The 14,432-nt window shown below is 44.4% G+C and overlaps 1 protein-coding gene across 13 annotated transcripts in view; it reads left to right on the forward strand.

Annotated features, from left to right (window-relative positions):
* Positions 1–7,057, forward strand: part of LOC121275321 (interleukin-1 receptor accessory protein-like) — a 50,073-nt gene extending 43,016 nt beyond the window's left edge. For all 13 annotated transcript variants that reach the window (XM_041182809.1, XM_041182805.1, XM_041182810.1 and 10 more), the window contains one exon: positions 4,431–7,057. In XM_041182809.1, the coding sequence (XP_041038743.1) occupies positions 4,431–4,951 (521 nt within the window). In that variant the 3' untranslated portion in view covers positions 4,952–7,057. The remainder of the gene's footprint in view (positions 1–4,430) is intronic.
* Positions 7,058–14,432: the final 7,375 nt, after the last annotated feature.

The raw sequence follows: 14,432 nt of genomic DNA on the forward strand, positions 1-14,432 counted from the left end.
ATCTTGCCCATATGGTCACTCTTCATGTGTGAGCCTTGGTGGTAAAAATTAAGTCGTCGGGTTGTCCCACCTGTTGTGGGGGGTGGGGGGGGAACCACAACTGAACCTGCCCCTGACCCTGTTCTGACCCCAAAGTTTCACAGTTTGCGAGATAATTGAAATCTGACAACCAAACATAAGAATATAAGAACTAGGAGCAGGAGTAGGCAATTCAGCCCCTCGAGCCTGCCCCACCATTCAATACCATCATGGCTGATCTCATTTCAGCTTCAACTCCAATTTCCTGCCCTCTCCCCATAACCTTTCAACCCATTACTAATTAAAAATCTGTCTATCTCCTCCTTAAATTTATGCAGTGTCCCGGCATCCACTGCACTCTGAGGTAGTGAATTCCACAGATTCATGACCCTTAGAGAAAAGTAATTCCTCCTCATCTCTGATTTAAATCTACATCCCCTTGGCCTAAAACTATGGCCTCTCATTCTAGAATGCTCCAGAAGGGGAAACATCCGCTCCACATCTACATTGTCTGTCCCCTTTAGCATCTTATATACCTCAATTGGATCTCCTCTCATCCTTCTAAACTATAGCGAGTATAGGCCTAAACTGCTCAATCTCTCCTCATAAAACAAGCCCCGCAGCTCTGGAATCAATCTAGTGAACCTCCTCTGAACCGTCTCCAGTGCAACTACATCCTTCCTCAAGTAAGGGGACCAAAACTGTGCACAATACTCCAGGTGCGGTCTCACCAATGCCTTGTACAGTTGCAACAAACTTCCCTACTTTTATACCCTATGCCTTTAGCCAAAATTCCATTTGCCTTCCTTATTACCTGCTGTACCTGCACACTAGCTTTCAGCGATTGATGCACGAGGACACCCAGATCCCTCTACACTGAAGCATTCTGAAGTTTCTCTCCATTTAAATAATAAGTCACCGTTTTATTCTTCCTACCAAAATGGATAACCTCACACTTATCCGCGTTTAAACTCCATCTGGCAAATTTTGGCCCATTCACCTAACGTGGTTTGCAGCTTAATCTTTTTACAGGGTTCAGCCAAGTCTTTACAGGTAATGTCTCTAAGCAGTGGTCATACAGAGAAATAAATGCAATTCCCATGTTGTGCCTCTGAATAGAGATGTCATCTTTATCGATCTCTTCAATGCTGGCTCTACAAATTGTGAAGGAAAGTTCACGATCTTCATAGGTCTCTAGTCACACACACTAGATGTTTCATTGTATCCTGATAACAGTTTTTCTGAATAAGAACCCCCAAAATGAGGTTGCTCCTTCCAGATGCCAACTTGTCTACCATTCAGCCATGTAACTAATCCTCTTGGCCCCACTGTCCAAGTTTCTATCATTCTCTCGGGTCTATTGTATTGACAAAGTTTAGTCAAACAGGCAAGAGTCACACAAATAGAGTCATAGAATAGTAATTACACAGAAGGTGGCCATTTGGCTCTTGCTGCACTTTTAGCAAAAGCTAAACAGTTCACTTCGCTAAATTGTACCCAGACATTTTAAAAACTAAGGCACCTTGAGAATGAACAAATTTAACCATTTCAGTATTTCAGTACAAATCTGCAAGCCACTTATAAGTAAAAAGGAGACAAACATCTTAATCATTAAAGATTAAACCAAATTCTCGCCCTATGTGTATATGCATCTATACTTAATGTACCTTACAAAGAATGTATTCTAACAGTGTCATTATAAAGTTATCAGGATCAGGAACCCAGGGATGAACTAGACCAGTTGTGGTCTCCTTACTGAACTATCACATACACCAATCTTTGGTGGCAGGACAAGTTTAAGAGGCTATTTTAAGGGAAAAGTAACACACAGGATCCTTGGCGTAATCAATAGAACCATCCAGTACAAAAGCAAGGAAGTCATGTTGAACATTTATAAATTACTGAACAATCTCTTCTGTGCTCTGATTCTATCAACCACTGGGATCAATTATCTTAACATGTTGGAAATGAAACTTGGGTCCTTCCTGCACTACAGTATACCTCTCATTGGGCAAGGGTGCTGTGTGTTCACCCAAACTAGCTATGATGTCGAATCTCAGTTTACCATTGGGTGAAGTCTTCAATCCCAGCTCTGTGCTGGATTACTTGATCTCCGCTGAGATGCCAATAGGAACACTTCCATTAACCTCCATTGCTCCTGATTTCGGGTGGGGTCCCCTTCTTTATCAGTTCGATGGTTCTATCTTAAAGTGTGTATATACCCGTGGGATAGCAGTTGGATTAATCTCCCAATTGGTGTCCATCTGATTGAGCATCCCACTGGCATTTATTCAGGCTCATTTGAAGACTGCCTGTTTGGCACCAGAGGGCATCTGCCATAGGTGGCATCGAACCTCAGCATGGGAACCAATGCCTGCTGCAGAGGCAATTGGTGGAGGTTAATGTACAAGATCCAGTTTGCAGCACAGAAACAGGACATTCAGCCCACCTGCTCCATGCTGGTGTTTAATCTCCACATGAGACTACTCCCACCCCTCTTCATCTCAACCAATCAGCATATCCTTTGATTCCTTTCTCTCATTTGTTTATCTAGCTTTCTTTCTCTGCTATTCACTTCAACCAACCCTTCCGGTAGCAAGTTCCACATTCTCGCCCATCTTCTCAGTGAAGACGTTTCTCCTGAATCCCCTGTCGGATTTTTTTTTAGTGAATGTTCATGATTTCTAGTTTTGGGTTCCTGCAAAAGGGAATAAGAAACGTGACAGAATTTTACAATCCCCTGCTGGCAGGTTTGCAGGTGAGGGGATTTGGTGGGGGGGCTTCATATCACTGTTCCCCCACCAGTCTGCAATTTTACAGGGAGGTGGGGGAGGGGGAAGGCACAGGTGAGGCCTAGTGCGGCCTGCTTACCGGTGCTCCAATTGAGACTTAAGTAGTCAACTTTGAGGTTGACAGGGGAAGTTTCAGCGGGAAGCCTGGCAGGTCACCCTTGGGGGGGGGGGGAAGGGAAGAACCCCCCACCCTCCTCAAGGATCTCCTTTCAACATTGGGCATGACCACCCTCAGGCTCTGCCTCCCACAGGTGCTCCCTCCTCCAACAACTCCCCCCCCCACAAACCCTCCAAGCCTCTCCATCAAGACTTCCACCATCCCCACACCCCCCAGCTCCCCAATACACCCCTGGGTGTAGATCCCCTACGCTTACCTGGTCTTGGACTCCAGGACTTTGAACCTCGCGAGTGCTCATAGTCTCAGTCCTGGTCACAGCTGCTGCTGCTGCCGGCACCGCTGGAACTACGGAGTCAGACGGAGGTCCTGTCTCCAGCCAATTAATCCTCAGAGACGCACTCCCTGCTGACCCCTTGAGTGGCGGGTTTGGAAACGCTGTCATCTGTAAAGTCCTGCCCCATGTCGATTTTGTCAAACCCTATCGTATATCTTAAAGATCTCAGTCCAATTAAACTCGGTGGCCTGAATTTTGCAGTCCCTACCCAAACACACGTAAAATCGCGGGAAATGATGTCCCAGCTTCATGGCCCACGCGTGTAACATTGAGGTCGATGGCCGCGCGCAGGGGTCAGAGCCATGCCCGCTGACACCTCAGGGGCCTATTAAGGTCATTAAAAAGCCTATTGACCACAATTTTACGTGGCCCGCCCACTTTTGCAGTTGGCGGAGAGGCCAATCGGCCTGGCGGGCTTCACATTTTCGCCGCAGCCTCTCGACCCAGGATGGGATGTAATGTCCAGGGTGAAACATAATTTAAAAATCCGTCCGGTGACTGATGGTTTTTCGAGCTCTGTTGTCAGCTGCTTGAATGTGTAGCCGCCCAGAGGCAGTTGGCTGCATTTTGTTTTTCCTCTTCTCATTTCATCTGTCCAGATGTGCAGCTCCGGAGCAGCTGTCTGCCTCCAGGGTGGGTGTTCGTTAGGAGTGCCCGCCCGCACCCTCACTTTTCTCGGTGCCTGCCCTCTTCCCAACACCACCACCCCCCCTCCCCCGGCAGCGCCGAGATCTCCTCATGCTGGTAGCCCGTTAATTGGCCAGTCAGCCAGTGTTTGGGGTTTGATCGCAGACGGAAGTGCCTAATGCATCCACTTCTGGGCCCGCTGATTGTATGCACCCGACACGCACAAGATTCAGGCCCAGGTTTCCCATTTGTAGAGAAAAGAGCCCCGACTGATTCCACCTTTCCTGATCAATATATCCTTAGAGCTCTAATATTATCCTCGTGAATCCTTGTTTAAACCTTTTCCACTGCCTCTATACTTCTTGTAACATGGAGACCAGAACAGCGCAGAGTGCTCCAAGCGGCCTAGTCAAGGTTCAACACAAGGTAAACATAACACTGCAACAGGGGAGTGCAGCGTAGTTTTGACGGTGGTTCATTGTGAATGCCGACCATTATTCACCATCCTCCTCTCCTAACATTCCCATCTTTTATTTCTTAGTCATTACAGATGAGACATTGGCCTGTATTTGGAAAAGCAGGAGGCTGGTAGTAGTGCTGAGCCCGAATTACCTGGTGAATGGGACACAGGCACTTTTGGAACTGAAGGCTGGCACTGAGTGCATGGCCAGCACTGGGCAGATCAGAGTTATACTGGTGGAGTTCATCCCGGTGAGGAAAGTCAGCCACGTGGCAGAGCTGAGAAGGCTGAAGGCGGTGATGGCGACCATCAAGTGGGAAGGGGAAAAGTCGCAGGATCTGAGGAGCCGTTTTTGGAAGCGGCTGCGGGTCGCCCTTCCCACAAAAAGGAAAACACAGACGTCCGAAAGGAAGAGCGAGAGGCTCACGTACAGAAAACTCGACTTGCTCGTGCCGGAAGGAAACTTGCTCAATCCACCTCTTTCTGAGAACTGTTTTATCGCCAGCAAGTGCCTTCATACCTACGATGAAAGAGCAATCAATACGCCTACGGTTTCTGAAAACTCTACTACAGAAGAAGCCGAGTCCTCAACACTTTGTTGAACATTAACGCTCTGTTTAAAAAAAAATTATTCTCCCCGTAGAGAATGCTCCTTTTCACAGAATCTTAAATGGTGCAAATCAGGGGGCAAGTAAGGGAAGCAAAGTTGCGGGTCATATCTTTAAACAGTCATCGAATCCAGGATGCATGGCTTGTTTTGGGTGTGGGGGAGGGTGGAATTATGATGTGATATGCCTATTCCATTCCATCTCACCCCATCTCAACGAAGATTTTGTTAAGAATGCTGCGTGATATACCAATCATTACAAAGACAACTGTCTTTGCGGTGTGGTCTGATAGGGTTAGCTGCTAAAGAACATGCAGTCTCACCTGACAAGCGCAAGATTCAGGTCCATGTTTCCCTTTTGTAGAGAAAAGAGCCCCAAATGATTCCGCCTTTCCTGATCAATACATCCTTTGAGCCCTAATATGATCCTCGTGAATCCTTGTTTAAACATTTTCCACTGCCTCTATACTTTTTGTAACATGGAGACCAGAACGGTGCAGAGTGCTCCAAGTGGCCTAGTCAAGGTTCAATACAAGGTAAACATAACACTGCAACAGGGGAGTGTAGCGTAGTTTTGACAGTGCTGTTCCATAAATGAGTTTGGTGTCTGCACCTCAACCATGTTCCAGCTGTTCACTGTTCTCTATGTAAACAAGTAACTTCCTGTTATCAGGCTGGCATTAAATTTTCATCCAATCATGTTGCAGGAAATTAACCAGCCAATCTAGTTCCAGAATATTGCCCATCAGCTTGACTACTGAACTAATCAGATCTGGGAACCATCTCTGCCCATTCATGTTCCACCACAATGCAGCCATCATGATAGCTCCTCCTTACATCCAACTCTAAACTGTAGCACAAAAGTTGCAGACTTGCCCATAAATCTCACCATCTTGCCTACCAATTGCTCCCATTTCCTTACCTCCCCACCCTGCCCTGCCACCCACAACAGCATTGGCTCTGGGTATGTGTAACCGATGTGCAGGTGTTCCAGGCCTCTATCATCTAGATTCTGGCCCAATTCAATGTGAGAAACAGAAAATCAAAAGAACAAAGGCAAAGGTGTGCCAACTATTCCATCCAGTCATGGGTCACCCCCACCACCACCCCTCTCTCCCTACCCCAGTTGTTCCCCACTCTCTCCATTCCACAGTTTAACAAGGTGGATGAGTCATTGTGCCTTGGCATTGGCTGCTGAAAGAAGTCCAGGAGGAGATGGGAGAGTGGCACTGGAATGTAGTCAACATGCGCCCTTTGTTCACGGAAGGAGAGAAGGATAAATGGTAACTTTGGGTTGATTAGTTGAATGCCAGTTGTGGTCACACTGATAGAATCTCTAACTTGAGACAAAGTAAATATTTAGAAATGGGCAAGGTCTCACTTTTGGAATTTCTTAGTGTTGGTCCCCTGATCATTCAGACTATGGTTATTTGTTTTAAAATGCTACTGTTTAAATTTAGAATTCAAGGAGTCAAATTCACCAAACAGGGGGCTAGGAAGTGGTGTATTAGAGGCTGATGAGCCAAATACTTCAACGTGAGACAATGGACGCAGAGTCTAAACTCCTTAGGGATTTCCAGTGCCATTCGAGTAAGGATGTTTCCATTCAATTGTGAACAAGGGGTGATGGTTTCAAGGACGCCAAACACAAAGCAATAGTGGCTGGTTTAATTGGCAGTTCTCCTGGACAAAGCAAGAGGAGCTGGGGGAGAGCCAGAGGTCAACTCGATGGTAACATATTTGGCTAATCATCAAGAGGACAGGTGAACACATGGCCTTGGCCAGTTTCTGGGAGGAGACCTGTAAATGGGGAGTAAGCAAGACCACCTGAAGATACAACTGCCTCAAAGCAGTGCATATTATTGACTAGGAAAGTGATAATTGGCCCAATAACTGGGGCAGTGTAGTGTGTTTGTTATTTTATTTGTTAAAAGATGTGATGCTGAATTTGAGACTTTTTTTATTGGCTCATGGGGTATGGGCATTGCTGGCTGGGCCAGCACTTATTGCCCATCCCTAGCTGCCCTTGAGAAAGTGGTGGTGAGCTGCCTTCTTGAGCCGCTGCAGTCCATGTGGTGTAGGTACACCCACAGTGCTGTTAGGGAGGGAGTTCCAGGATTTTGACCCAGTGACAGTGAAGGAACAGCGATATATTTCCAAGTCAGGATGGCTTGGAGGGGAACTTCCAGGTGTTGGTGTTCCCATGTATCTGCTGCTCTTGTCCTTTTAGGTGGTAGTGTTTGTGGGTTTGGAAGGTACTGTTCAAGGAGACTTGGTGAATTCTATAAATATTACTATAATAATATTACTATATAATAATATGACTATATTACTTGCTATAAATATTACTCTGCTTGTTCACTTGACTGTTGTAAAATAACCCAGTTAGTTGATTTTTACACTTGACCTCATTACACTAAATTGTTAATTGGTTCAACTATCAGAGAATTGGAGCTGGGCCTAAATAGCCAAGTGGTTATGGTACTGGGCTTGTAACCCCAAGGTCAAGAGTTCAAATCTCACAATGGCAAACTATCAAACAATGTAACTTCATCTGAATAGGAACAGATGGAAATGTGTTTGTACTCGAAAGAGTTATCAGAGAATTGGAGGATTCTTTGTGTGAGCTTGTAGCTTTAATTCATGTAACAAGTCATATTCATTGTTATGGTGCAGCGTCACATTATCATAGGGTTACATATTGTCGGGAATAACTTTCAATCCACCCAAGGGCCTGTCCAAGTGAATATCTTGTAAAACTAGAGGCAATTCTACTTGAGAAATGTAATATTTTTTTGAATGGATTTAATGGATGAACATAAGAACATGAGAAATGGGAACAGGAGCAGGCCATTTGGCCCAATGAGCCTGATCCTCCATTCAATTAAATCATGACTGACCTACTTGCACTATCCCAAATCCCTTGATTCCATCAGTATCCAAATATCTATTGATATCTGGCTTGAATGTATTCATCAACTGATCATCCACCGCTATCTGGATAGACAATTCTGAAGATTTACAGCCCTCTGAGTGAAGAAATTTCTCCTCATCTCAGTCTTAAGTTGCCAATCCCTTTCGGAAACTGTAACCTCTAATTCTAAACTTCCCAGTGTCCACCATGTCAAATCCCAGTTTCAATCAAAGGAATATAGGTCCAGTCTACTCTGTCTCTTGTCATAGGTCAATCTCCTCATCACTTTGTTGCACTCCTTGTATGGTAAACATACACTGTATCCTTGCTTTGGCAAGGAGACCAAAACAGTACATAGTACTCCAGTGTCATCTCACCAATGTCCATTGAAATTGTACTAAGACTTCTGTACACTTATACTCCAATCCATTTATAATAAAGGCTAAAATACCATGTGCTTTCCTACATGCTAACTGTACCTTCATGCTAACTTTGATTTGTGCACAAGTTCACCCAGATCTCTCTGATTACCAACATTTCCATGGCAATGCCTCTACCTATCAGGTCCACTTGCCAACCAATCAGCACTCTCTTCTCGTACAGTATAACATTGTTGTTTCCCCTGGCGTTGGTATTCTTGCGATTGTCCTGATGAGTGCAAGATGAAAAGCTTCGACAAAATGTATTTTTTTTTTATCAAAACTCGATTTCCCAATCTGTCACCACCTCTGGGGGTGGGGGAGGGGTGGCAGGGGAGAAATAGTTGGCTTTTCTATTTTTCCTATCAAAGTGGATAACTTCACACTTCACATTATATTCTGGCTGCCAATCCACCAACTCATCCACTTAACCTGTCTATATCCCTTTGCAGCCTCCTTGTGTTGCCCTCACAGCTTTGTTTTGACAACAAAGTTGAGTGCATCACAACCATCTTCACTGAGATGCTGTCCTTTGGATGATCCATCAAAACTGAAACTATCGGCTCTGGGTTATGTAAAAGACACCACGGTACAATTTGAAGAACAGGGAGTTTTCCCTGGTGTCCCAGCCACTATTTATCACTCAATCAATTAATTAATTACCTGAAAGAGTAATGACTATTGTAACCATCCAAGTCACTGAAGTAGATTGTAAGTAGCTGAGGCCCCAGCACTACTTGCTGTGGCACCTCACTAGTAATGACCTGCCAATCTAAAAATGCCCCATTTATTCCCACTCCCTGTTGTCTATCTGTCAACCAATCCTCAATCCATCTAATATGTTACTTCCGATCCTGTCTAATGTTGTGCAATAACCACTTTGTGGCAGCTTATTGCATGCTTTCCGAAGGGAATGTAATAGATGCAGTTGCATGTAGATTTTTAGAAGGTGCTTAACAGTGTCTCGAGGAACTTGTTTAAAACATTTCAGACACATGGTAGAGGATGAAGTGCTCACCATAATTCAATACCCTAGGAGCCATAACATTCCCACTGAACCAAAACAAACCCCCTGTGCTCTCACCATTTTATCAACAAGCGCACAAAAAGTTTAAAGTTTGCATGAATATGATAGTGAGATCGTTGGCCCAATCACTCTGCCAATTATCCATTTTTTATTTACTAATTAGTAATTCGATTAGCCACATTGTAGCTCACATACTGGACAATACGACACACTATAAGTTACTGTCAGGTTGACCAACGTAGCTGCCACTGCACTTTGCATCTTAAACATATAAAAAATAATGAATCAATGAGGTACTGCCCAAGTTGCAATTCTTTTCTTTATCTAATTTATTTCACGATGTAAAGTACTTTGACTTGAATCCTATCATGACAGCTGGGGAATTTAAATTTAAAAATATGGAATAAAGAGCTAGTTTCATTATTATGAACCACGTAACTATGGGATTGTCATCAAATCCTATTTGATTCACTAATTGTCTTTTAGCTGTCTTTACCCTGTCTCAGGAAGGTGGCTCACCACTACCACCATCTCAAGAGCAGTCAGGGATGGGCAATAAATGCTGACTTTGCCAGTGATGCCCATGTTCTGTGAGCAAATAGTAATTTGAGCAGCTTTGTTGTGATGAGTTGTTGTGCAGTTTCCTTTCATCTGGTGTTCAGGTACAAGGGCTTCCTGAAATGGCTGCTGATACTGCAGTACTGCCACTTCCTCTTGTACAGGAAATGAAATGCGCTCTGTTCTCACTCCAGCCTTCTCACTCCAATCTGGTCTAGTCTACACAGCCACATTTACGTGGCAAGGACACCTTGGATGCCCGATCGAGGCTCATCAAAGTTAGGATTGCCGGCTTGGATTCTTCACGTGACCTCTGGCTTCCATTCGCCCTGCTCCCCTCGCACCCTGTCACTGGTCACTCAGCATGTCTGCCCTCATGGCGCCCAGCCAATTGCAGAGTGAACAGACTCTTCATTGGATGATTCTTGACTGTCAATCAGGCAAACAAGTAGGCTTTCATCTTCCAACTCCCCCCTCCCACCCCCAAACTTTTATAAATAATAATTAGAAATTCACATTGAAGAAAATATCCCAAAGTGGAGTGGACCATGGCAGATCGTATCATGGTGCTGTCCCTCCCTCACAATGACAGCATTCTGACTGATCCACAATGTACAATAATCTTCCTGTTGTCTGTTAGGGACTAGCTGATGTGCCAACAGGATGGCCTTGGAATTTAAGATCCTAAATGGTGTAGACCCAATGACAAAGCAGAAGGTTGGTGACTCTGTGCTGTGAGCCATCGGGGTGAGGGTAATCCTTTGCAGCAGTAATATTCCGATCAGAATGGCTGAAGAGCAGAAGTTAGCACCGGAGCGCAACCTTGGGAATCCAGGGGAATGGAGTCTTGTGAGACGAGGTTGAAATCCTGCAGAGGTTGGTCTTTGTTGAGGTCACCTGAGTTGGAGCGACTTTTGGAGAGAATTCCAAGGCAAGATCTTTGAAGGTGAAAACTGGAATCCCTCATGAGGGACACAGGGTTGCAGCAAGACCGGTTGACTCAGTGTTTACTGATGTCTGGGTGGGTTGTTGAGAAATCTGTGGAATCTGTCTTGGTTGCATTTGCTATTTATTGTGCAATGTGGTGTGTTTGATCACTGTTTGCCTGTTAATTCACATGCATTTCATATTAACCTGAATGTAATATTATAAGATAGATATTATAAATTGTACGTTCCTGATCTTTTATAGTAAGATTCAGTTTTGTTTGTTCAGAACCCATGGAATCTTGTGCCTTTATTCTCTTAGCAAGTGTCTTGCCCAATTCCTAGTCATCCTTGAGAAGGTGCTGGTGAGATGCCTGTGGTGAATATTGCTCGGTAGGGAATTTGAGGGTTTTGATGAAGCAATGAAGCAAGTTATGAAGGGACAATTGATATATGCCAAGCCGGGATGGTGTGTGAGGATAACAGGTAATTGAGGGTGTTTTTGCTCACAACGTTGTGGCATTGTTCTTTATGTGGGTGTGCTTTATTTTTTCATGGGATGTGGGCATCGCTGGCCTAAGTGCCCTTGAACTGAGTGGCTTGCGAGGCCATTTTAAAGGGCGGCTAAGAGTCAGTCACTTTGCTGTGGGTCTGGAGTCACATGTAGGCCAGACCAGGTAAGGGACAGCAGATTCCCTTCCCTAAAGGGCATTAGCGACCCAGACGGTTTATTTTACAACAATCGGTGATTGTTTCATGATCATCATTATTGGGACTGGCTTTCAATTCCAGATTTTTTATTAATTGAATCCAAATTCCACCAATTCTCATGGTGGGATTTGAGCCCATATCCCCTAGGCTTCTGGATTATTAGCCCAGTGATATTACTGCTACACCATCATTTCCTGCCATGTGACACTGGCTGGACATCAACTGGACGTTCTTCAATCTTGTAGCAGCTAATCTTACATGTAAAATCTTATCCCTTTCCCTTTATCACCCTTGCCTGATCACTGCACCCCCTCTATCCTACCCTGACTTGTCCCTGTTCCCTCTATATTCTACCCTGATCTTTTCTGTGTAACCTTTCTCTAGAATCTCCTCCACTTCACAGCCCTCTGAGGTATCTGCACTTCTCTGATTCTGGTTTCTTGTGCATTCCCGTTATAATTGGTCTGCCACTGGCAGCCATGTCTTCAGTTGTCTCAGCCCTGAACTTTGGAATTCCCTCCTTAAACCTCTACAGCTCTCTTCCTCACTTTCATCCTTTAAGAATCTTCTTAAAATCTACCTTTCTGACCAAGCTTTTGGTCGCCTGTCCTAACATGCCCTTACATGGCTCAGCCTCATGTTTTGTTTCATAATGCTCCTGTGGAGCACCTTGGGATGTTTTATTATGGTAAAGGCACTATATAAATATAATTTGTTGTTGTTTTGTATCCCTCCTATCCTACTCCTTCACTCCTGATCCCCACCTGCCTTTGAATTTTCCATATGCCCACCCATAGATTAGGAAGAAGAGAGGGAACATTTAATATAAGAACAACCTTCAATAGATATCTAGAACTAACCAAGAATATTTACGTATACCTCATAGACTATGAGAAAATGTTTAATCGTGTTTATCACCAAAAGCTGATAGACGTGTTGGTGAAATGTGACATTGACAGTAAAGATCTGAGATTTATCCAGAGCCTGTAATGGGTCTGAATAGCGAACATCAGGGTAAAGGATGGACAATCAGATACATTTCAAATCAACAGAGAGGTACAACAAGTCTGTGCACTGTCACCAAAATTATTCAACCTGTACACAGAACAAATATTCAGAGCTAGGTATCCTTCCAGGTTTAAAAATTGTAGGTAAGAACATAACAAACTTGCAGTATGCTGGATTCAGAAGAATGAGGGGGGATCTCAGAGAAACCTATAAATTCTAACAGGTCTAGACAGTGTTGATGCAGGAAGGATATTCCCAATTGTGGGGGGAGTCCAGAACCAGGGGTCACAGTCTGAGGATACGGGGTAGACCATTTAGGACTGAGATGAGGAGAAATGTCTTCACCCAGAGAGTGGTGAGCCTGTAGAATTCATTACACAGAAAGTAGTTGAGACCAAAACATTGTATGTTTTTAAGAAGGAATTAGATATAGCTCTTGGGGCGAAAGAGTTCAAAGGGTATGGGGAGAAAGCAGGAGCAGGCTATTGAGTTGGATGATCAGCCATGATCATAATGAATGGTGGAGCAGGCTCGAAGGGCCGCATGGCCTACTCCTGCTCCTATTTTCTATGTTTCTATATTTCTATGACACACCTCTACTTGCAAAAGCAAGAGAGGCCCCACAAAATATCATTAATCAAGTAAAATCTAGAAGTTTAGAATATGGATTTAGCATGAACACCAAAAAGACAAAAGCAATGGCAGTTAGAGAGAATACATCAGAAGAAGCTAGGGTGAAGATTGAAGTGGATATTGTCACACTGGAACAAATAGGTAAGTTTGTCTATTGAGGACAAATTATAACAGAAGGTGGCAGAAGCGATGTGGAAGTTAGAAGAAGGATAGAAGCTGAAGAGATAGTGGAGGTGTTAGTGGTGACCTTTCAGGAATCACTGGAGTCAGGGAGGGTCGCAGAGGACTGGAAAATCGCTAAAGTAACCCTCCTGTTTAAGAAGGGAGTGAGGCAAAAGACAGGAAATTACAGGCCGATTAGCCTGACCTCGGTCATTGGTAAGATCTTAGAGTCCATTATTAAGGATGAGATTCGAGAATACTTGGAAGTGCATGGTAAAATCGGGCATAGTCAGCATGGTTTCATCAAGGGGAGGTCATGCCTGACAAATCAGTTAGAATTCATTGAGGAGGTAACGAGTAGGTTAGACAAAGGATGTTGTCTACTTGGACTTCCAGAAGGCCTTTGACAAGGTGCCGCACAGGAGGCTGCTCAGTAAGATAAGTATGCCTATGTCTTATGGTGTTAGAGGCAAGGTACTAGCATGGATAGAAGATTGGCTGTCTGGCAGGAGGCAGAGAGTGGGGATAAGGGGGTCCTTCTCAGGATGGCGGCCGGTGACTAGTGGAGTTCCGCAGGGGTCAGTGTTGGGACCACAACTTTTCACTTTATACATTAATGATCTAGATGAAGGAACTGAGGGCATCCTGGCTAAGTTTGCAGATGATACAAAGATAGGTGGAGGGACAGGTAGTATTGAGGAGGCGGGGAGGCTGCAGAAGGATTTGGACAGGTTAGGAGAATGGGCAAAGAAGTGGCAGATGGAATACAACGTGGGGAAGTGTGAGGTCATGCATTTTGGTAGGAAGAATAGAGGGATAGATATTTTCTAAATGGGGAGAGAATTCAGAAATCTGGAGTGCAAAGGGACTTGGGAGTCCTAGTCTAGGATTCTCTTAAGGTTAACTTGCAGGTTGAGTTAGTAGTTAGGAAGGCAAATGCAATGCTGGCATTTATTTCGAGAGGACTAGAATATAAAAGCAGGGATGTGCTGCTGAGGCTTTATAAGGCTCTGGTCAGACCACATTTAGAATATTGTGAGCAATTTTGGGCCCCGTATCTCAGGAAGGATGTGCTGGTCCTGGAGAGGGTTCAGAGGAGGTTCACGAGAACAATCCCA

Source organism: Carcharodon carcharias, chromosome 2 (genome assembly GCF_017639515.1).
Source record: "Carcharodon carcharias isolate sCarCar2 chromosome 2, sCarCar2.pri, whole genome shotgun sequence".
NCBI lineage: Eukaryota > Metazoa > Chordata > Chondrichthyes > Lamniformes > Lamnidae > Carcharodon > Carcharodon carcharias.